The 24,369-nt window shown below is 51.3% G+C and overlaps 1 protein-coding gene across 6 annotated transcripts in view; it reads right to left on the reverse strand.

Annotated features, from left to right (window-relative positions):
* The window catches only part of LOC106824112 (NACHT, LRR and PYD domains-containing protein 1b allele 5-like), a 50,216-nt gene extending 27,275 nt beyond the window's left edge, over nt 1-22,941 (reverse strand). The window contains exons 1-6 of one of the 6 annotated variants that reach the window (XM_044770951.2): nt 22,646-22,816; nt 12,677-12,708; nt 11,415-11,459; nt 2,975-3,016; nt 2,660-2,689; nt 208-267 (exon numbers count right to left, since the gene is read on the reverse strand). In XM_044770951.2, the coding sequence (XP_044626886.1) occupies nt 208-267; nt 2,660-2,689; nt 2,975-3,016; nt 11,415-11,459; nt 12,677-12,708; nt 22,646-22,677 (241 nt within the window). In that variant the 5' untranslated portion in view covers nt 22,678-22,816. Of the gene's footprint in view, nt 1-207; nt 268-2,659; nt 2,690-2,974; nt 3,017-3,484; nt 3,596-5,043; nt 5,156-11,414; nt 11,460-12,676; nt 12,709-22,645 lie in introns of those variants that run through there. The other 5 variants (XM_044770952.2, XM_044770953.2, XM_044770954.2 and 2 more) reach the window with 5 other exon arrangements.
* Between the last annotated feature and the right edge of the window lie 1,428 nt (nt 22,942-24,369).

Here is a 24,369-nt window from a genome sequence, read left to right on the forward strand (position 1 = left end):
CACATGGATCCTCACAGCCTTGCCGCCTCTGCTCAAATGTCGCCTTACCTGAGAGGATTTCCTGCAGCTGCTCCCCCGCCCCCGAAACAGGACCTGCCAGGCAGACTCACTCTTTCCCCTTCACTTTCCTTCGAGGCGCCCCCCCGACCTGGCACACCGTGCAGTTTAGTGTTTCTGCTTCCTGTCTCTCTCCCCACCAGAACGTACCCTTCATGAAGACCACGGTCCTAGGGCCTGGTGAGTGCTCAGTGACTACTTTCTGAATGACTAGAATTCCATAATACAAAAAAGGATTAGGAAAGAGGACAGCGCTGAATTTTCCTATTATCTATACTAGCACAGGTTGCGTGAGTTTGGGCTCTCCAGTTATGTCACTAGGTCTCTCCATGCCTCAATTCCCTCATCTGTTAAATGGGGATTAGAATAATACCACCTCCACAAAGCCAGGAAAATTAAATTACCAGTAGGGATTGTCTTGACACTCAGCAAGTTCTCAGTGAGTATAGCTAACTGTTGTTAACTACTATTTTGCTATGGTGATGGGTGGGATTTATTAAAAAATTCAAGAACTCTGAAGGAGATAACAACTCTGTCACTTCGGGTGAGACCCTGTGTGTCGACGGCTTGGTTTTATATTTTAAAGGTCTGAACAAGCTTTGGGAGGTCACCCTGAGGCTCACACAGGACTCCTCACTACCTGTGCCAGGTCCTACGCCATCACCAGTGCCCAGGACAGGCAGGCCCCTGGGGCAGTGCACCTGCCCTGGCCACATAGCTGCCTGATCGCTCGGGCTGCAGGGCTGTATCAGGGACCAGGGCTGGCAGAGACGACCAGCTCTGAAAACAGCATTCAGAAGAAATGGCAAATAGAGACTAAAAGTCTCCAGGATGCTGGACTCAGAACACTACAGATCCGAAGGGTCTGAAGACTGCCCCGACTCCTGCCACACACAATCCTCCCATATTGCTTCCTCAGCAGCGCACCCTTTAAAGCATCACGAATTCCAAATTACGCAGCGGCTGCACATCTGCACGGTATTGCCTCCACACCCCACGTCCTTTTGTCTTGCTACTTGCCTTGGGAGCAGAGGAAGCAAAGGGGTTAGAGTCCCAACCAGCCAGCAGACACAGGGCCACAGGGCTTCCCGGCCAAAGCAGAGAACTGAGGCCCTTCTCCCCAACCTAGAACCACAGCTTCTCTCCCACCACAAACGATGCAAACGATCTCAGGGAGCACGCTGCCACCACCCTACACAGAAGCAAGCATCCGAGGGTGCCTACCTGCTCCTTCCCTCTGGCCTGGGAAGGGAGATGAGTGGGAAGGTGCCTCTCCCATCTCTCCCCCAGTGTGGAGGATGGCAGGCCTTTTCATAACGAGAATGGCCCTGGGGGAAGGCAGGGCCCTTTGGATAAACCTGGGGCTCCAAGAACAAGCATTTCAGCCCACCTATGGAAGACGCGGAGCACTTCCCCTGGCAAAGAACACCCAGGTGTCTAAGCCAGCCAAGAGCCGGGGCCAGCTCCTCCCTGCCCCATCTGCCCAGTCTGACCTCAGTGACCCCAGCCTCCAGCCCAATTGGGGGCCTATGTTGAACCCCACTAACTTCCACCTGGGTTGCCCGCCCTGGTGAGGCCCTGGCCCAGGCCTGGCTTCTGGACTCTGAGGGTCCTGCCTTTGGACTGTGGGTCCCTGTGGTCATTTACCCAGTTATTAGCCTGGGACAAAAAAGACCTGATCCCAATACACACTTTTCTAATTTCGTTACTATCCTAATCCAATCTACGGAGGCTGGACTTTCGACCACATCTTAGAGGATGAAATAATCCATAACATATGAAGAAGACCGGAGTAGGAGAGCGGGTACATTGTTTCCTTGTGGGTATCAGCATGTGTCATCTACTCCATGAGGGTGACATAGAGATAATTACAGTTCTTATCAACACATAACATGATTGCCAGGAGATTACAATGACCTTACGATGACCTCCAGCGTCCCCACTGGGGAACTGCAGAGAGAATCAGAGGAAAGCAGGACTTGAGTGAACACACTCTACCTATTTTAAAACAAAGGAGCCCAGACAGCCTTGCTGCAGTATTTGTGTTCATGGGCAGATCATATTCTAAGCACTGGGGAAAAAATCCTACAGTAACATAAAATCAGTTAAAATATAAGCTTAGTTACAAAACTTTATATGAAAACCATATTTTAAATTTAAAATCTATGCTCTTAAAGTGGTTTCATACTCAAGCTGTTCACAAGTAGCCAGAACAGCAAAACTCTAAACCACACATGACATCCTCCGACACTTCCAGCAGCAACAGCTGCCTCCGCAGCAACGTGCGGGCAGAGCCCGGGCAGGAAGCCGCCACACCCGCGGCCACCCCGCCGGCCGGCCGGCTCTCAACCTTTTCTCTCAGGGGCACAGAGCAGAGCGCGCACGCAGCGCCTGGATGATCGAGATAAGAACATATCCTGGAACGCCAAGTGCAGTGAACTCAAATCTTCAAAGTGCTTACGAGTTTCCTGATGTTCGACTCAATTTTGCACAGAAAAAGATAATGAACAAGAAACTTGCAACTTAAAAATCCCAGAGGCTATCCTTCCTTCCCCTTCTTCCTTTCAACAAAGAATAAAATTCAGAGGAAGGATACACTCACTTGTTTTTTCTGGTTTTGGTTCCTCATTATCTGCGGGGGGGAAAAAAAAAAGTCTAAATCAGACTCATGTGACAACGGGGCGGGTGGGCGCGGGGCTTCCTGCCTTTCCCCCGCAGGCGTCCTGTTCTGCCACTTTGCTGGCCAACTAGAAACTGTTTACCACAAAAATACTTTATCAGGACCGTATAAAACCACCTAGTAACTAAAACGTCCTCAAGCAATGTAAGTGATGTGTGCATTACTTTAAAATAGAAACAGAAGTTTATACGTTTAACTAGATTTCTACAATTAGAGACACATACATATATTACATACCAGATTCACTTTCAGAACTGCTCTGAGAACTGCTGTCCTCTCCTGAAAAAAAGCATATGCCAGCAGTACACGGTGACTAAAAAGCGGGAGTTTTTATTTAATTATACATATAAAATAGATCCAAACCCAACTAATTTCTTCTTTTAATCAATTCTCATGAAGCCCAAAACTAGTCCGGTTCACATAAAAGGGGGCTCATTCTTCTCTGGAAATGGATAAAATATACTTTAATGGTTTAAACATGAGCTCCAGTGGCACTCTGGCCACAATGATCACTTTGTGTGGGCGTCGCCCGGGCCCCCGCCTGGCTGGCCCGCCGCCCGGGCCCTGCGCCCACACATCTGGGCAGCCCCGGCCCTGCGCCCGCACATCTGGGCGCCCGGCGCAGGGTCCCCGAGAGCGCCGCCATTTCACCGAAGCGCAGGACAAGCTCAGCCACAGCGCTCAGCTAGTTCTGGAGAAAGTGGTCCCCAAAACCCTCCCTCCACCTCTTCACCCCCAACTCAGCACCTTGGCCCACTGCAGTCAGGCTTCCGTTCCCACAACTAGTTCAAAATCGTTTCCCTCATGTCCCCAGAGGCGCTGGCGCAACCGGCTCCCCGGGCCCCTCCAGGCCCCTCCGGGGCGTCTGCCCGGCTCTCCGCCTGCCTCTCCGATGCCCTCCCCCGCCTCCGAGCTCCTCTCCACCCCCAACGCCCCACTTCCGGCTCCCAGCCTCCTTGCCGACTCCCAAGCCCTGGGGGTGCATTTCACTTACTCCCAAATCTATGAGCCCAATGTCCACCTCGAGGGGCCCCGGGACCCCTCCTGGCAGACAGAAGTGCCCCAGGCGCCAGCTGCCCCGCCAAGCTCAGCCCCTCCGCTCCCACTCTTCAGTCGTTCCTCCTGTTTTCTGACACTGCCTCACCCTCGACTCACGCTCCACATTCAATAAGGAAACACGGGAAAAGCTATTAGCATTATTCTCTAGTCTCCCCCTACCTACATATAACTACCGACCACCAGAACCAAGGACTGACAATAGATACATGGAAGGAAGGAAAGATTTGAGAATAACGCTGAGAACAACAATAACAGCAGCTAATAGCAGCTGTTTTGAGTGCTGCGTGCCAGGCACTATACCATACCTACTTATTTACATATAGTCACTCATTTTGCATATATATATACACCATCACCCCGCATATATTTATGAAAGTGCTTTACACATATTTACATGAGTTCTCACAACTGCCCAGTGAGGCAAGCTGAGGCCAGTTAACTTACTTATGCAAGACCACCACCACCACCCCACCACCAGGAAGTCTGGAGCTAAATTTCACCCGGGACAGTGTGGCCCGAGCTTGCACTCCTAACCATGCTGTTGATGCAGGGTTGGTGAGCCGAGGAGTCGAAAGAAAGATTTCTTAGACTCTTAAGATCTGGCAGTAGTGCTCTTTTATTTAGAGAATAGTATAGAATAGCATGGGGACAGGACCCGTGGGCAGTCAGAGCTTCTGCTGCCACCGCTTCTGCTGCCCCTGCTGGCAGGGGGACAGGACCCACGGGCAGTCAGAGCTCCTGCTGCTGCAAGTTGAGGGTTAGAACTAAATTTAAGGCATAGGTATGTGAGTTCTCTCTTTACAAGACAAAGAAAAAAAGTTAAAATGGTACCAGTGCCGGTAGGGTCCGGCCATTGGGCGGTCCCACAACTTTTAGATAAGAATCAAACCAGATTGAGTAAATGGCAGAAGTCACCGCTCAACTATTATCTTCAACTAAAGACAAAGGAGGATTTTGGGGTGGGGGGTCAATTACATGAGGTTGCCAGACAGTAAACAACTTAAGTTCGTGCCTTCCCCATTAAGAGTTTCCAGAGATAAGGCCATCCCCCCTTCCTCCTGGCGCAGAGAGAGAGGCATGGAGATTTCCTTCACAAATGCAACTGTCTCTGATTGAAGGGCAAGCAAATTCCACTCCTCGGAGCCTGCTTCTCATCTGTAGTTTTAAAAGTAACCAGCCTAAAAATCCTCGTCATAAACCGTTTTAAAATTAAGCAGCCTAAAAATCCTCATCACTGTGACACTCACAAGCACGCTCGTCATTTCTCAGGCAGCTCACTCCCAGGAGGCAGCCGGGCTGGATGTGCTGGGGGAGCAGGAGATGAGTTCCCGCAGGAGAGGGTGGCCGAGCGGAGCACAGGCACTCACAGTGCAGGGCCAGGCACCAGGGACTCAGGGTGGAACACAGGCCTCGGTCCTCCAGGACTGGAAGCACAGAGCAGCAGTTCCCGACCTTGGCTGCACACTGGCGTCACCTGGGGAGCGTTGTGAGCACACCCATGCCTGACCCTCTGCCCTTCCTTACAGCTCTAATCTAACTGGTCTGGTGTGCAGCCTGAACAGCGGTACTTTTTTAAGGCCCCCAGGCGATTCCAATGTGTAGCCAGGGTTGAGAGCCACTGGACTAGAATCAACCTATCCTAATCACTCGCCTGTTCCCTAAACTTGTTCCCCAGGGTGACTGCCCCCTTCCTCCGAGCCCTTAGAGATGCCTTCCCACTGCCTGGAAATCCCTCCCCAGGCCCCATCCCCAGAGCTCAAGGGTTCCATGAAGACCCAGCCCAAAGGGACTTCTGCTGAGTCTCCCACCACCTGCTGAGCTGGCCATGCCGCCTCTGGGCTCCGTCCTGTGGCACTTACCCCCCTGGCAGGCTGCTTGTTTAGCCGCTGCTCTATGAGCCCTGGAGGACTGAGGCCAGGTCTCATCACCTTGACTCCCTGCCCCCGTCCCACACAGCTGCTCCATGAATGAATGCCTCTTCAAATAAATGAGCAAACGAAGAACCTGCCCGAGTCTGGGGCCTCTGCAGAACTGTAATTCTGCCTGGACCAGCCCCAGCCCCAGGTGAGGCCCTATCTTCTGCCCCAGTCCCTGGGAGATGGTGCTTCCATCAGGGGGATAGTGGGTGTGACTCTGGGCCACCCCTTCAGTTCACCTTCCCACTGGTTCTGGTCCCAGGACTCCTGGTTCTAGCGTTGCTCCCTAAAGCCCCCAGGACCATTTTTCTGCCTCACGGCACAAATCTGAGGATTAAAAATGCTACTTACTGTAAAGACTGATCAGCCAGACTCTGTGCACAGAGGCACTTAAGAAGCGATAGCTATTTTTACTACAGGTCACACTCCCTCCTAAAGGCCTGCGACAGGCACAGGCCCAGCCTGTTACTACACAGCAGGGCCCCCCCGACCCCTGTGCGGGGGAGGGCTGCAGCAGCAGACCCTTTGCTGGGGGAGCCCTGGACATGCAAACAGCCCGCAGCCCAGAGCTCCTCCCCTCCCACCTTCTCATTTGGACTGCAGTCAGGTTCACCACACCTGCCTGTCCTTCAGAATGCCCGCCTAAATGTGGGCAAAATCCATATCCCTTCCTTTTGATGAGGATTTTTAGGCTGCTTAATTTTAAAACGGTTTATGATGAGGATTTTTAGGCTGGTTAATTTTAAAACTACAGATGAGAAGCAGGCTCCCAGGAGTGGAATTTGCTTGCCCCTTTGTTGGGAAACATTTACATTTCTAAGGGAAACCTCTATCTGTAAAGATGCCTCCCTCTCTGTGCCAGGAAGAAGGGGGATGGCCTTATCTCTAGAAACTCTTAATGCCAGAGGCAAGAACTTAAGTTGGTTGCTGTCTGGCAATCTCATGTCACTGATTTAGGGTGGTGGCTTCTAACCTTTCTTAACCTTTACTTAATCCGATTTGATTCTTGTCTAAAAGTCATGGGATCACCCAATGACCAGACCCCACCTGCACTGATACCATTTTAACTTTTTTCATGTTCTTTCCTTTGTCTTGTAAAGAGATGAATCACATACCTATGCCTTAAATTTAGCTCTAACCCTCAACTTGGGGCAGCAGAAGCTCTGACTGCCCATGGGTCCTGTCCCCATGCTATTCTATTCTCTAAATAAAAGAGCACTACTGCCAGATCTTGAGAGTCAAAGAAATCTTTCTTTCGACTCCTCGGCTCACCGACCCCGCATCATTTCTGGTGGCCCATACGGGGACTTGCTTCATCGGCTTGTGAGCTCGAGTTCTGGTAAGTGCCCTTTTTCCTTGTGCCTTTCTCTTTTTCAAGGATGGATCTAAATTCACTTCTCCATTGGGAACTTTCTTGGATGGCTGTATGAATCCACGTTTGCTGCCCATGGCTACTCTATGGGGCAAATTGTGGCATTCAGCTTGAAGAGAATCAGTACCTTAAGCCTCAGGGTGGTGGAGAATGAATTAATCCCTTCCTTCCTGACTCTGTCTCTAATAGACAAAGTTTACATCGGCACAGGTCGGCCACTTAAGTTGTTAGGACGGTTGCCAATCTCCAAGACTCCTGTGGAAGGTTTCTTTTCCTAAGGCTGGATTGGGATCCCTCCCATGGCACCTGACCACTCTTCGAACTGCGGCCAAAGTCCCAACTGGGACTCCAGTTCAAGGAAAGTACCAAACTCTAACCTTTGGTGGAGTATGGGAACCCCTTCTTGGGAGAATGGCTCCAGGATGCAATTGGGTAGAATGTCCCCCAGACTGGCGGAAAATTCCTCACTGTTTTTCTCTATCCTTTATCCTGGGGACCATTCACCAGGCACCTATTACTGCCAGGCATAATAGGGAAAATGTTCAAGGGATGCCCCCATCATCCCTTGCTACAGGAACCCCATTGGGGGGATTTTCAAGGTAATGGCCCCATGCTATTCTATTCTCTAAATAAAAGAGCACTACTGCCAGATCTTAAGAGTCTAAGAAATCTTTCTTTTGACTCCTCGGCTCACCGACCCTGCATCACTTTGATCCTTCAGTTCAACTAAAAAAGGCTAAACTTTTCAAAATAAACTTTAACAGAAAATAAGGTGAGAAAGGGAACAGGGCACCTGAAGCAGCTGCACTGCCCACCTGGCTCCTTTCCTCACCTGCTGGAGGAGCCAGCTAATCCCCCCCACCCCAGGGGGGTGACAGACACCTCTAGGGGCACACAGCAGGATGGAGACCTGCGCCTCTTCCAAGGTCCCTCAGCCTAGACAGAGGCACACAGCCCACACCCCTCCACCCAGAGGCCAGGGGCAGGGCCACCCCACTGCCCACTGGGAGGTCCTTGTCTGCCCTCTGCCCCTTCCCACCACAACAGCTCTGTCCTCAGTTTACAAAAACCCCCCTAGGCTTCTGGATGAGTCTGCGCTCGTTCAGCAGAGCAGCCTCCAGCCAGCTCTGGCCTGAAGTGGAAGTGTCTCGGCAACTGGAAGCCGCGCCGTTCACACCTGCCGAGCAGCCCAGCAGGCACACGGCCACCCTCGCTTCCCCTCAGACACAGCCCCACAGCAAGCTTTCTCCTCCCTTCCCAGACAGCTTGGGGGAGAAGCAGCCTTGCACAGTCCCATTCGAATCTCCATTTTGGTTCCATCTTACAAAATCATAGTTCAACTTCTTTTTTTATTTAACCTTAAAGCCAAAGGGTATCTGGTGACGAGATTTTCACACATTGAGGTATACGGGGTAACTACTCGGGTTCAAAACTGATTCTGCTTGAACTAAAAAGGCTGACTTAAGGCCTATCAAACATACACTGCACCTCTGCTTCAATCATTACAGTAAGGAAGGCCCTCTCTTCAGATGAGGCCGCGAGCTTCCCCTCCTTCACCCGCCTGATTGGGAACGCCCAGGTTAGGCCCTTTCTGCCGCCACTGTCATGTTGACCTGATAATTTGAAACTGAATACCTCTTTCAAATTTTGATGAAAATGTATCCCGGGTGTGTTTAATGTATATTCTTTGTTCTAAGAAGATATAAGACTGTACTGAAACCCACACTTCTCCAGAAGGCTTTTTAAGGCCTTCCGGGTTATAACCCTCACTCTGGCTCAAGTAAACTCACCTTAATTATTGGTTATTTTGCGGTGACACTGGCATAACATTACATATCCTGAGGGGGTGCCATTGGTTCCCCTTTTGTCACTAGGAGTATGAAAACTCCAGAAAGAAGGCCTAGATGACCATCAAATCCATACAAAACTGCCTTGAGGAGAAAAGACACTTAATTTTCCAGATATAGGTAAAGATAAAAACTCATCCATCTGGCAACAAGACTGCCAATTGACCCCTGTCTCAGAAACTACGTGGGTAAGGAAAATAAATTAGAGGAACAACTTGTGCCACTTGTGTGTCCTACAGTATATTCTACTCTGCATAAACCTAACCATAGAACAAATCAAGTGTGCAAACCCCACAGTGCCAGCAAACCTGGGAAGGAGGCCCGGGCACAGACACGGCTGAGCTCAAAGGTTTCAAGAAAACAACATGGATTTTTTTCTGGTCAATAAGCTTTGGATTTTTGTTGTTGTTGTTTTGTTTTGTTTTGTTTTTTGAGGAGGATTAGCCCTGAACTAACTGCTGCCAATCCTCCTCTTTTTGCTGAGAAAGCCTGGCCCTGAGCTAACATCCGTGCCCATCTTCCTCTATTTTATATGTAGGACGCCTGCCACAGCATGGCTTGAGGAGCAGTGTGTAGGTCTGCACCTGGGATCCCAACCAGCGAACCCCGGGCCTCCGAAGCGGGATCTGCGCACTTAACCCTTGCGCCACCAGGCTGGCCCTGGATTTTTTTTATATAACTTTTTTTTCTGTAACAGTTTCATTGAGATCTAATTCACATACCATACAATTCACCCACTTGAAGTATAAATTCAGTGGCTTTTATTATATTCAGAGTTGTACATTCATCACAACAATTTTACATTTTCACCACTTGCTAAAATAAAACCCTGTAATCTTTTCCTATCCCTCCAAACCTCCCCATTCCTCCTAGACCTAGACAACCAATAATCTACTTTCTGTCTCGACGGATTTGCCTATTCTGGGCATTTCATATAAACGGAATTACCCAATATGCGGGCTTTGGGTCTGGCTTCTTTCACTCACTTAGCATGTTTTCAAGGTTGAACTATATTGCAGCAAGCATCAGCACTTCACTCCTTTTTATGGCTGAATAATACTCCAGTACATGGTGTTATGTGTTGAATTGTGTCCCCCTAAAGTTCATATCTTGAAGTCCCAACCTGCAGTACCTTAGAATGTGACCTTATTTGGAGAAAGGGTCTTCTCCAAATAACCAAGTAGAATGAGGGCATTAGGGTGGTCCCTAATCCAATGACCAGTGTCCTTATAAAAAAGGGGAACTTCAGACACAAAGATGCATACAGGGAGAACATCAAGAGATCATGAAGATGACCATCTATAAACCAAGGAAAGAATCTGACATACATTTGTCCATCACGATCCTCAAAGGAACCAACCCTGCCAACGCCTTGATCTTAGACTTCTAGCCCCCAATACGGTGAAACAGTCATTTCTGTTAACCCCCCGCCTGTGGTACTTTGTTACAGCAGACCCAGCAAACGGATACTATGGGTGTATTACATTTGGTTTATCCATTCATCACTGATGAACTTCTGGGCTGTTTCCAACTATTGGCTATTATACATAATGCTACTATGAACATTCACACACAAGCTTTTGTGTGCATCCATGTTTCCATTTTTCCTGGGTATATACCGACCAGAGGAAGTGCTGGGTCAAATGGTAACTATGTTTAACTATCTGAGGACTGCCAAACTGTTTTCCAAGTGGCTATGCCACTCTACATTCGTATCAGAAGTCTGTGAGGGTTCTAATTTCTCTACATCCTTGCCAACACTTATTATCATCTGTCTTTTTCATTATAGCTATCCTAGCGGGTGTGAAGTGGGATCTTGCTGTGGTTGTGATTTGTATTTCCCTGAAATGATACTGAGTATCTTTCATGCGCTTATTGGCCATTTGGACATCTTATTTGGAAAACAGATTTGTTAATGCAAAGGTCACATGTAATCTAGCCCCGCCTACCTCTGCAGACACACCAGGCCCGGCCCCCTTCCCTCGCTCTCTGATTCCAGTCACTTGACCTTTTCCCGGCTCTGGAGGCAAGCACTGCACACCTTCCCATAGCAGGGCCTTGACACCTGCAAGGCTCCTGAACTACGACAACTTTTTCCCCCAACTTTGCCATTACCCACCTCCTCAGAGAAGCCTCTCAGGACTACCCCAGGCAAGTGTCCCCCACCTGGCTGGGTTTGCAGAGGACCCTGTATTAGGTTAGTGTGGTCAGACTACAAAATGCCCTGATCACCTCCTCAGACAATTTCTCAGTTTCACTAAGTACAGCTTTATCACCCAACTTCAAAGGCGGTGATTTCCTACACTAAGTCATCATAAAACTTCAAGATTTATTCAACTCTTTCAAGCAGAAAAATTAAAGTCCCTACCTTTTACTCACATTATTTGAAATAAAACAGAAAAATGAACTATAGTTTAGCTTGCTATGAATTATTTTGTAAAAATTGGATTTAGGTGTTTACCAATATTAACCACATCCCTTACCTGATTTGGAGTCCTTTGAAGTATCTAGGTTGGGGGTGGGACAATCTAAATTTGGAAGAAAAAAAAAGTTTCATAAATATAAGTGTATCATAAATATAAGTATAAAACATAACATTATGTTCATTTTTGTAAAAGCTACAAGTCAACAGTAATAGAAACCCCCTCTGCTATGAAGTGAGTCACCCTTTAGATGCAGAGCAGCCTTTGGTAACCAATGCCCTGTTACCAATGGCCAACGATGCCATATTCTCAGGGGAAAAAAGATGGACACCAACAAACCGTAAGCCTTTCCAGTAGAGAGAAGAGAAAGGCAACAAACTTCATAATTACTCTTGGTTGGTTCCCAGTAATCTCTCAATTTTGTGCCAAAGAAGCTGTCTTGTTTCTCTGATCAGCTCAGCAGCCCCTAAACACCGCCTGGCAAGTAAGTAACTTGACATCAGAAAGGAAAAGAGCACCTGGCCGACCAGGGCTCGAGTTACCACACAAAAGAATCACCATCCTTCCCCAGTTAACAGTCGATCCAGGCAAACACGCCAACAATCGAGGGAGGGGACACACAGGTTGAAGAAAACGGTCTGAAGTTGGCCAGACAAGGCGGCCCCAGATGAGGGCAGGCCCTGAGGGCAGTCGGGAGACCCTGCACAGGGTGAGGGTGCCGCCGGCTCAGGCCAGGAAGAGGAGGGCCCTCGGTGGGCCCACACCACGCCCAGATGGAGTTCAGGCCTCAACAAGAGAGCTTCCACTTGACCCAGGTTCAAGGATAGAATTATGTGCTGCCATTTTTTCATTAAGTGTATAAAATGGACAACAACACTCAAGTATCAAAGAAAATACCTAGTTATTACTCACGGAAAGTTTACTGAATTCAGTTGATAATACTTCCCTAATCTTACCTGAATTTAAAATAAAGTTAAAAAGAACATTAGACTGAGTTTAAAAGGAGTGAGATATAAGACCATTTATTTTCTATTCGCAAGTTGTAAAAAGCTAAAAAGATCTAAATTCTTTACATTTCACTTTTTTAAATATCTGTTGAAAAATAATGCTAAAATTTTGAAAAAATGTCATTAGTTCATCATCTTAACCTAATGATTCTTTCAACGCATTTCTATTTCTGTAAGTCAGTGAAAGCACGAATGTAACAAAGCAACTGCAGCCAATAAATAAAATGAATGAAGAAATCACTTTCTAAAACTGCAACTGTTTCCACAGCCTAAGTCAACGTTCTTGATGACTCAACTCCGGCACAGAGCACGTACCTTTCTCTTCTGAAGAGGCACTGTGATCCTCACTAGAACAAGAAAAGAAACACAGTTTTATAAACAGATACTAACTTTATACACAATAATTATGAAAATCATTGAAATGATTATGATGTTATGTTTCTCCAGAAATGCAACCGGCTGAGTGAAGCTCTCCCAGTCCTGCGGGCTCTTCCTGCCCCGCTGGCTTCCACCTACAGCCCAGCCCAACGTGCACACACACGGAGCTCACCCAGCGTGCACCCCAACACCCTCCCGTCCTGCCCCGCTGACTTCCACCTACAGCCCAGCCCAGCGTGCACCCCAACACCCTCCCGTCCTGCCACCCCTGCCCAGGGGCTCAGTGCTGGCTTGCCCCACCCCGCCCAGCCACGCGGCCCCTGTGGCCTGTCTCCCCCCAGAGGGCAGCCCAGCCGCCGTCTCTGCGCTGCCTCCAATCCCTCTGTTTCCCCTAGGAGCCGCTGCTCAGTCGCCTCTTCTCCCAGGCCTCTTCACTCGCTTCCCTGCCTCTCCCCTCCATCCGGCATGCCTCAGACATGCCCTGGGGCTCGGAGAGCTGCCAATGGATTAGAGGCCCTCCCTGGAGCAGGGTCCAGCCTCACGACTGCCTGAACACTCTCTGCCCTTCTCACGCCAGTCTCACAAAAGAACCACAGCCTCCACTTCCCGCTCCCCGTCCTTCCCGAGACCCACGGCCGGCTGGCTTCTGCCCTCCCCCGTCACCAAAACCACTCTAGCTGGAGCCGCCAATGACTCCTGCCTGGGAGACCCCACGGGCCCTCCTTCAGTCCCGGGTGGGTGGCTGCTGTCTCTGGATGGAGCAGGTGACAGGCTCCTCCATGGCTTCTGCATCCCCTCTCACCTGGTGTGCTCCCTCCTCCCCCCTCCTCTGTCTCTCCAGGTGCTCCCCTGTCCTGGCCTCCTGGGGACTGACAGGGCCTGCAATCGCGTGCCCCCCTCCTCCCGCCATCACTGCCTCAGAGCTCGTCTGCATGCCGAGCCTTCAGCTCCGAAATCTTTACCTCCTTCCCAGGCCTCTTCCCTGAGTTCCAGGTGTCTGGGACCTGGGTGTCACTTCAGCACTTCAGATCAAACATGGTCAGCACTGAGCCCACCGCAGCTCTCCCTGCCCGTCCAGACGTGCCCTCGCAGAGAGCCACATCAGCAGGCCACCTAGCTGGAACCTCCAGGGCATCACCAGCTCCTGCTCCCTCTTCCTGGGCAAGCAGCCAACCCCAGTCCTCCCGGCCTCCTCCTGCACCTCCCTCAACCTGGCCCTCCTCCACACCCACTGCTCCTGCCTCAGTGCAGCCTTGCTCTCACCGCTCTCCTGCCTGATTACAACCCCCTCCTGCTGACGTCCCTGCCCGCAGGCCCACGCTCTCGGCGCACACCCACAGGACCATCAGCATGGCCTACTCATGTCCTCACTTACACCCTTCTGTGGCTCCTCATGGCCTCCTGGCTAAAGTCTGAGTTATGTTAAAAGAAAACCGCAGGCCCAAAACCGAGTCACTCCTGCTAGGCCGGTGTCACCAAACAGGGGCTTAACACCTAACTGCAGCTTCGACCTCCATCACAAATGTCGTCTCAGCCAGTCACTCAGGAATCTTCCCGTCAGCACCAAGGAGGTGATCTGTCACATGGGGCCTCCCCATCCGCCAAAGGGAGATGGGGTAACCCAGCTAATAAGACCCTTTTGTTCCCAAAGTGAGATGACCGAACCCAGAATAAACTGTTTTCCACTTATGACTCCCTTGTCCTGCCTTTGAAAACCTTTCCCTTTCTGCAGCCCCGGAGCTGGCTAGATGGGATGCTGCCTGATTCACGAATCGTTCAGCAAAGCCATTTAGACCTTTCAATTGACTCGGCTGGGTCTCTGTTATTGAGAGCTCCTTGGCATGGCACACAGGAACCGCCACCCCGCCCCTTATCTCCCGCCCTGCACGCTCCCCCAGGGTGAATGATCTCCCATGTCCCAAGCACACTCTGCATATCACACACACACACGTGCACACACACACACACACCACTCTCTGCATCCTCCAGGGCCCCCCCGTGGCCTTGCAGGTCATGCACCCCAACTCTGGGTGCTTCACGGACAAGTACCATGATGCTGGGGTACCTCCTGGACTTGTACGTGCATGGAAGTGACAGCCCTGCTGCCCCCTTGATGCCCAAACATCTACTCATCCTTTAAAAACAGCATTTCTCAAAGTGCAGTCTGCGGACCATTAGAACCCTACAGGGGGCCCTCCAAAAGTTCTTCTGGGCCCCCTGAATCAGAAAATTCAATGAATACGTGAAAAAGCAGGAAGAAAACAACAATGGTGCTTGTACTTATGGGAGTTTAAGATCTTTATTTCTCATTTAATCATCCCAATAAGCCTATGAAGGCCATTTTAAAAATGCAGAGACTGAGGCTCAGAGACGTTAACTAACTTCCTTGGATCACACAGCTAACAAATAGAAAAGGAGCACACGAGCCTAGGCCATTACAACTTGGAAGCCCATGCACTTGCCTGGTACCATGTCTTCCCTCACTTTACACCGCTTCCCCCCTAAATCCCAATCATGGTAGTAAAAGTAAACTGAGGAAGAAAAGAGCAAAAGCAGCAGACCAACTGCTTGCCCCTTCTCTTCACTTCCTCGCCCGAGACTGTCAAGGACCCCCAGATTCTGCAAACCTCCTTGACTCAAGATTTTATACTGGTAAACTTTCCCATGTAGCTGGAATTTCCCAAGCTCCATGATTCTAGAGAATACATGTATTCTCATTTTCAGACCTAAATCCTCCTTTTTTTTTTAATCCTAAACTCCCACAAAAGGTCAAGGGGCAGGGGTGAACCTAAAATTAGGAAATGCTTCAAGAAACCAAGAAAGGATAAACTGTGGGTCCCAATGAAATGCATAAAAGAACAAGCCCAGAGGCCGGCCGAGTGGCACAGCAGTGAAGTGCGCACGTTCAGCTTCGGCGGCCCAGGGTTCACTGGTTTGGATCCCAGGTGCGGACATGGCACAGCTTGTCAAGCCATGTTGTGGCAGGCGTCCCACATATAAAGTAGAGGAAGACGGGCATGGATGTTAGCTCAGGGCCAGTCTTCCTCAGCAAAAAGAGGAGGATTGGCAGCAGATGTTAGCTCAGGGCTAATCCTCCTCAAAAATAAAAAAGAACAAGCCCACCATTGTGTCTTTTTTCTCCAGCCGCGTGCCTTTTATAACGCAGTCACATGCCTTTCAATTTTAAAATAATTAGGAGAGCGTGTACTGAGAGTGAGCACTCACTGCACAACTACGTCGGCTGACACCCACTTCGGAGTCCTCAGTGACAAAGTCACATCCTCCTCTTCACTGGCACTTCCACCTGCCCTCTTCCACAGCTGTTTATCCCTATTTCCAGACATGTACACATCTGCTTAGATATTAAAACTTCTGCTAAAACCCAGAAAACCTTAGTGGAAAACTTTCATTTTCTTCATGAAGCAGATGAGCGAGTAGTATCCAAGACGAGCTTAGTCAAACTGCAGGGTAGCCCACCAGCCCTCTGCCCCAGAGAAGCCCCATGTACAGCCAGGTGAGGAAACAGACCCCAGAGCCCCCGCAGGCCCTGGCCACTACATGGATGCAGCTCCCCACATTCCCTTCCTTTCTGCTCTTTCCATGTGGATTGCTATAAGGAAAACCACAGCGAGCCTGGGGAGACAGCACCGACTGCAAACGGTCACAGTGCATCTAGGCACTGGGGATGAGCAGAAAAGGGGCACGGACTTCACTTAAATGCATCTAATACTCCCAAAGTTCTGATCCGGACTCAATCATCATATCTGAGTATAATCTCAAGGCTGCCTCATGCCCACCAGCTCCCAGGCCCCACCTTATTGCGGGTTCCTCTCCCCGCATGGAGGGGAGCAAGCCCTGCTTCTTGGCACAGTAAAATCTCCAAGTTACTACGGGACTGAAAGAACAGGCTTCAGACCTCAAAGGGGTAATATTAAAGGAGGGTATGTATTACACGCTTGTCAAAAAATGTGGAATATATTAAAATAAGTGCAAATGAGTAAAACCAATTGTTGGAATTAAGTCATGGCTATAGTGAAATGAACCCCGAGAGCAAAACCAAATCCTCACGTAGGCAGAGTCTGCTAGACGTTCCCAAGTTCTTTCAAAGCCACAGCACCCCAGCCCCTCATGGGACCTCTGCCAGAGGAACAGGGACAGGCACCGCCATCCCACACGCAGGGGAGGACACTGCACTCAGTGGGGTAAAGTCACTTGGCCAAGCCCACGCAGGCTGGTGAAAGGGCGGCCAGCACTAGAATCTAGAGACCCCGACCTTGAGGGAGCCCTTCTTCCAGCTCAGCACTGGCCTGACTTTGAGCGGCGTGGATGGGTGACACTGGGCATTCAAATGGTCTCACTCCACTCTGGCTCAATAAGTAATAATTCTCCAGGTCAAGATGTTAATAATTCTTAAAGTAAAAGTAAAACCAATAAAAAATAAAGTAAAAAAATATATGAGGCCGGCCCGGTGGCACAGGATTAAGTTTGAATGTTCTGCTTCGGCGGCCCAGGGTTCACCGATTCAGATCCCTGGCGTGGACATGGCACCGCTTGGCACACCATGCTGTGGCAGGCATCCCACATATAAAGTAGAGGAAGATGGGCATGGATGTTAGCTCAGGGCCAGTCTTCATCAGCAAAAAGAGGAGGATTGGCAGCAGTTAGCTCAGGGCTAATCTTCCTCAAAAAAATAAAAAATAAAATAAAACAAAATAAAAAACATGTATGGATTATATTGTGGGGGAGGAAAATTTTACTTCTACCCTTCTTGGCTCTTCTGGCTGGTCTAAAAGTTAAATTGACATGAGACAGATTAACAGGAGAAAATGAAAGTTTAACAACATGTATACACGGGAGAGACCCAGGAAAACTGAGTAACTTGACAAAACAGCAGAAGCCACCACCTTAAATAGCATCTTCGGCTAAAGACAAAAGATGTTGGGGGTGGGGAGTCAGCTATGGGACGTGACCAGGAAAAGCAGATCACCAAGGGTGAGGCTGTTATGCGGGTTGAAGTCCTTGCCTTCTTCGTGGATAACAGTTGCCAGAGATTTAGAGTCAGCCCCCTCCTCCTGGGACAGCTAGGGAGACACTCCTACAAACGGAGATCTCCCTTACAAATGTAAATGTATTTTATTTACAAAGGGTAACTTCTACTTGGTTTACAGAGCTCCTCCCACGTCTGCTCTTTCTTAAAAAATAAGCAGCCCAAAATAATGCTTATGCCAAAGAGCATTTTGGGGTGGCAAATTCTGCTCCCCCACAAGGTGCTGGGCACAAGTGAACAAAGCACTGGGTCTGTGCCCTCAAGAGCCCATCAGCCCGAGGGGAACGGCACCCAAGGCAGCATGGGCTTTGAGAGAGCTTGTCTAAGACTGCAGAGTCAAGGAGAGCTCCCTGGGCCAGCCATGAAGGACAGGCAGGAATGGGCCAGAGACGAAGGGGCACGGGGATCGTCTGAGGCAGAAAGGAGCTGACTAAGGTGCAAGAACGGGAGGAGAGCCAGTGTGGTGGGCAGACAGGCAGGAGACGAGGAGGGGCCGGGGGTGGAGAAACCTCGGCTCTGTAACCAAACTGATGGCAACCGCCAGGACGCTGAGCAGCGACCGTCCCTCTGCTGTACCTCTGCAGTTCCACTCTGGCCAGGTTTGAAACTTGAGAGCACCAGGTTTGAAACTTGAGAGCACTGGAAGAGGTCAACCACGCAGTGTCCCAGAATCTGCTGTCTTCAACATCTTACAGGGAGACTGCCTGATCCTGTGCAGCCCCCTGACAACCTGCAGGTTCTGACACTGCCTGCGTCAAGTCCAAGCATTTCCCTAAAGAAAATCTCAGTTGCCCAGGCCACCAAAGCTGCTCCAGAAGTTGCAGTACTAGACGAGAAATGCCTCTCAGGAGGCTAGGCAATTTTCAACCACAGTCCCAAGGAAACCACCTTCATTCAGAATTGAGCTCTGGAAGCCAACAACACAACCCTCTAGTACCAGGCCCTGGGGGGGATCAGGGACTCAACAAGGGGCAGGTAGGGACAGGTGAGGGGTGGGAAAGGCGTGGGCACCCTGAATCACCAGCTTCCATGCCCGCAAGGAATACTTCCCAAGCCAGGCTGGTTGGCCATCATCACCCTGCTTCTTTTCCTCTAAGCAGCCCAAAGATCACCGCTTCCAGTCAGCTCAGCCATGACAGAAGCCGTCCTACAGCTTTTTTCTTCTACCCTCCGGTCCCTGAATGAGTGCAGTCTCCAGTGCTGCTGAGGCACTTGGCGCTGGCACAGATGGGAAGCCCAGAGGGCTGGCTCTCCAGGCTGGCTCCTTCACCTACCCTTTTTCAGTTACATTAGTGGCAAAAATAATGGTGAAATTGGTAGGTCTTTGGGCATCAAAAGGCTAAAGGATTCACTGCATCACTATTTGTAAGAAAGAAGACATGAGAAGAGCTGTATTAAAATACAGCCGGAGCAGCCATTTCAGAGGAATTGCCATACACGTCTTCTTATCTTCCAAACTGGACCAAACCGCCAATATTCCAAGAAGTCAGTAAAAACAAAGATACACAGTTTGTAAGGAGTGATGAAACTGGACTTTGCCAATGACCAAATAACTAACCAGTCTATGAAGTGGTCCTAGTCTCTCCTCAGCTAGCACCAATGAATTGTTCTTAGAAATGTCTTACCCCACCTTCCTCCTCTTTTTCATAAAGATTCTGAGCCCCCTCGTGCAGTCAGGATGCTATTTGGGTTTCTACTTGAATCTGTGCTCCTGAATCGCAATTCTTTGATTCCAAATAAATGCTTTCCTTTTTGAACTGGTTTCTGTTCTTGTAGGTTGACATTTGTAACAGGCAAAAACTGCAAACAACTACCCCGTTCACCAAGAGTCAAATGAACACATGAGATACAGTGAGATAATGGAGTACCGTGGGCCAGGAGAATGAAGGAACTGCTCAACACAACCACGTGGACAAAACCGCACAAACATAATGGTGCACAAAAGCAGCCAGACACAAAAGAGTTTATGGTATACGACCCCATTTTTATAAAGTTTACAAACAAGTGAAAGTAATGCCCAGTTCCTTTGGTGAGGACGGATAGGATGGTAAGGAACATGAGGGGGCTTCCAGAACGCTATGTTCTATTTGTTGACCTGGGTGGTGGTTACATAAAATGTGTTCACTTTGTGATAACTCAATTAAGCTGCACACTTAAGCTGCTTGTGTTTTCTACATGACTGTACATACACACACACACACAGGAAAGGTTTTTAGCATCTCGGGAAAGGAAAAGTATTCAGGGCTTTAGCTTGTGGGTTACAGCTGTGAATGGAGAATGACCCTGGGTGGCAGGGGGACAAGGAGAAGAGTCTGATTGCAGTGGAGATAAGATCTAAAGGGCAGCTGTGGGGCAGCAGGAATTAGAGGGAACAGTTTCAGGGCTTACTCCCTTCTTCCTTCTTGTAACTGTCAGTGAGTCTTCTGCATCATGGACTCCAAAGGGAAGTGAGACCGAGAGGGGAAAGTGCTGGAACTAGGCTGGCAGGGAGAAAGGAGCAGCTGGAGCACTTCCAGCAATGAGAGGACAAGGAGGGGAAGAGACGGAGGAGAGAGAATGAAATCCTAAGTGCCCAGGGTGGGCAAGAAGGGGCGCGCACCTGGGCTGGGGATGGATGCGGTGGGAGGATTCCCACGACCCAGCCCAGGGGAAGCGTTCCCTTCTCGACTCCTTCCCTGAGCCAACAATGGCCGGCCGACACGCCCAGATTACTGGTTTCACTGCACTGCTCTGCCGTGCTTTGTTTACAAGCCAGTTGCCTCCGGCAACTAAAAGAGAAGCGGAAGCGTGAGTGAGTGAGTGTGTGTGCACGTCTGTGCGACGATGCCACATCTCCAGCATATAGTTCACACCGAAAAAAAATGTTCATTTGACAAATAAATAACAGAATATGGTAGTCAGACATAAAGGAGAGACACTACTCCTCAGTACTTACAAAATCTGTAATAAACAGCTTAAAGAGCCAAAGCCATGGGCAGGGCTAAGTGTTAGAGGGCACACTGTGCAGCGACTCAGCAACAGCCGCTCAGTCTGTGCAGGTGACCGAGAACCGCCGGCACCCTCTCCACACAGAAGGACGCGGACTTGGCTGCCACACTGAAGTGTGAAGATGACACGTTAGCAACACTCTCCCCGAAGAGGCCAGAAAGCTCAGAGCCGGTGGACTAACAAGTTCCCACGGGAAGGGGTGGGGGGCACCCACATCTTACTGTACGAGGAGGGCTGTGTTTCGGGGGCGGGGAAAGCAGAGAAGTTTAGTTAGCCCTGTTCGTGTAACTAACCGTGCTAGTTTCACATACTACATTTCAATTCACCTCCTCTCTTTATTGCTTTTGGTGGAGAAACTTGACTCGAAAAACTTCAGTCATAATCTGATTCAAAGCTGGCTTTAACAATCGTTCACAAGCACCGCTGCAGAAGTGTTCTTGATATTCCAAGCAGACTCAGTTCCGTCCCAGTGTGGTTTTTTTCGTGCTTCTAACCTCAAGAAATCAAACAGCAAAACCTCTCGGCACACAAACTCCGCTAGGCTGACTTCCTGATTGCAACAACGTTTGAAGGGAGGCGGGGGAGGGGGGTGAAAAGCCCTCCCTCCTCCTCTAGAGAAGCTGGGCCTGACGTTTACCAATCCAGGAAAAACTGAAGCTGCGAAACTTCTTCCTCTAGCTGTTCCCGCGGAAACTGTTTTGCTGCAGTGACTGTCCCAACAGTAAAGTGCCCGCGGCCCGAACCTCTGCGGAGCGTTTCCGCGCTGCTTTGGTCGGACTTCCTGCGCGCACTCGCGCAATGAGATTCCCGAAAGGACAAGCTGCGGCCGCCCGGCGCTTCTCGTGCTGAAACGCCGCACCCGGGCTGGAGCCCGCTGCTGCGGGGGACGTGGGGCCTCCGGAGAGCGCGACCGCGCACCACTACAGCATCCCAAAACGCGCTCCTAACACACTCCCGTGTAAAAAGCAGCTGTCTTTAAAGGTCTGTGGGACGTTGATGACAGAGGCACTGGCCGCCCTCACAGGAATAGCAGACACCCTTCAAGCAATGCTGATCTCGCGCCTTCTGCGCCCAAGACGTTCTTAGTGCCACATGGGCGGTGGGGGGCTGATGGGGGCGGGGGCCTCCAAGCACCGGCAAAGGGCGGCATGAAGGGAACTAATCCTGCCCTCGACTCAAACAATTTGAAAGCTGAGTGGCCAAAGCGCCGACGCTGTTCAGAAAAATCCCGGGCACCAGCCAGGGCGACCTCCTCAGCCCCGCTCCGGGGTCAGAGGGCGCAGGGGCTGCGGAGAGCCGGAGCCCGAGGCCGGGCCTCGGCGGCGGGGAGGCACCCGCGGAGGCGGGAAGGGCCGAGTCTACCCGCGGAGAGCAAGGGGCGCCGCCGCGCGACCTGCCCTCGTCCGCGCCCGCGGGCCCCGCCGCCGCCGCCGCCGCCAGGAGGACGAGGCCCATCCGGCCCACCTGCCGCCGCCCCCGGCCGGGCAGCCGGCGCCGGGGAAGCGCTGCAGGCCCCGCCTCCGGGCCTCCCGGGCTGCGCGCCGCCGCCTCCCGCGCGGGCACCTGCGCGCGCCCGCAGCGCCGCCTGCCCTCCCCAGGCGCGGCCCCGGGGCCTGGCGCGGGCAGGGGGCGCAGTCCGGGACGGGGCCGCATCGCCTCCCCACGCTCCGGGCCCCGCGCGGGCAGGCGCCGCCGCCGCAGGGCGCTTTGTTCGCGCGGCCGGCGCAGGGATGCCGGGGCGGGGGCAGTGGAGCTTTCGCCGCCGTCCGAGCCGGGGCCAGGGCAGAGCCTCCTCGCACGCGCGCGGGTAGGCCCAGCCGCCCCCACCCCGCTCTGCCCTTTCTCCTCCCCCGCCCCGCGGCTGCGCTCACCTGCTCCCCGCGACCCGCGCGCCGCAACTCATGGTCGCCGGGCAGCTGGAGGGGGCGCCGCGCGCGCCCGGGCGGCAGCGGGAGGCGTGCGCGTGCGGAGCGCGGCCCTGCGCACCCGGAGGCGGCCGATGCTGCAGGCGGAGGGAAGAGGGCGAGCGCGAGCCAGCGGGGGAGGGGACTGGGCGGGAGGGGGCGCCGGGCGCGCCTCTGCAGCGGAGGCGGCCGGGGATCCCGTGAGGGAAACGCGCGCTCGCCGTCGGCCCCGCGCGTGCACACCGCCGTGCACACTCGCACACGTGCGCGAACTGACGGCACCCTGGCTGCTTGTCGGCGCCCTCCCCTGCGGGGCCTCGACTTATTGACACTAACGGCGAGGATTCTGTGAAGGAGTAGGGCTAGCGCCAGTCCGGCGGGGACGGAGAGCTCATGTCACCCTGGTTGGGGCTGGATACTCCTATATCTCGGCATTTTCACCGGGGATCTCGAGACACCACCCGAGGGGTTCCCAGATTCGCTTTTTAGGGTCTGTAAGCCCTCGGAAATTCTTTGCCAGATTTTGTTTCTAAATACAATGTCTGTAGTGAGGACCACAGCTTTCATCTGATTAAGCCGCTGTGTGACACCCCTTCCCCCGCCCCAAGCTGTAAGGATGGATAGAGTAAGCCAGTGGTTCCCGAACTGCTGCACATTAGGTCACCGAGGGGTTTTTAAATCTCGGTGCTCCTGAGTGGTATCCCAGACCAATTACATCAGTAGAGGGGACCCAGGCATCAGGATTTTTAAAGATCCAGGTGATTGCAATGTTCAGGAAATTGTCGGGAACGCTGCTTAGACTGTCGGTGCCTCGCTGTAGGTTTCCTTTCACTCCCTTCTTCAGCGTGATCCTTTGCTTGTGTGTTCCCCGAAGTGGGGGGTGTCACAGCATCTGGCCCAGGTGTAGCTTACAGTAGGGGCTCACTGCACGTTCACTGCAGGATGGAGGTAAAAGCGGAGTCCAGGAGGGGTCCTCCAGCTTGCAGCCCCGTCTTTGCTGTTTCTGAGGTTCTCCACAGGCTGAAATACCCCTGACCTCACGGAATTGGCCTCAGGGAATGCCGGGTATTAAATGGGGAATAAAATGGTGATTGCAGTTTACAGAGAGACCTGTCGTCTAGATTCCTTAGAATGTCTCAGCCCGGAATGTCCCTGCCTGCCCCTGTTACTCACAGGTCCACTGCTGCAGCGTGGGTGCACACAGTAGAGCCATAGCCCTGTGGGTGGCACACCCGTGAGTCCGCCACTGTGACAGGATTCTTTATGTTCTGAGAAAGCTGGCCTGGCACTCCCACTGGGCCTTGGGGTTGTGCTGTTGAACACCAACATCAGACAAGGCTCCTCTGCAACCATGATGGAGAAAGACAAGAGCAAGACCCCTCCGTGACCGTGTTTGAACAAAGAAAAAAGGTGAACTTTGTCTAAGCCACAAAATACAGCTATCCTGGCTAATAAGAGTGACAGTTGCTTCTTCACCAACTGTGGCCTTACTAGTGTGCCCTCTCTATGGATAAGACTTATGAAGATACATATTCATAGAATTACCCCTGCTTTCTCAAGGCCTCCCGAGTCGGCTAACAAAAGCCCTAGTCCTTTAATATTTTCTAACACTCTCACTGAGACCTCTCCAGGGTTTCCCAGGGTGTGCGTTTCCCTCACTGCAATGAGTAATAGACCCACCTTGTTTAACT

This window comes from Equus asinus, chromosome 5, assembly GCF_041296235.1.
Source record: "Equus asinus isolate D_3611 breed Donkey chromosome 5, EquAss-T2T_v2, whole genome shotgun sequence".
Taxonomy (NCBI): Eukaryota; Metazoa; Chordata; class Mammalia; order Perissodactyla; family Equidae; genus Equus; species Equus asinus.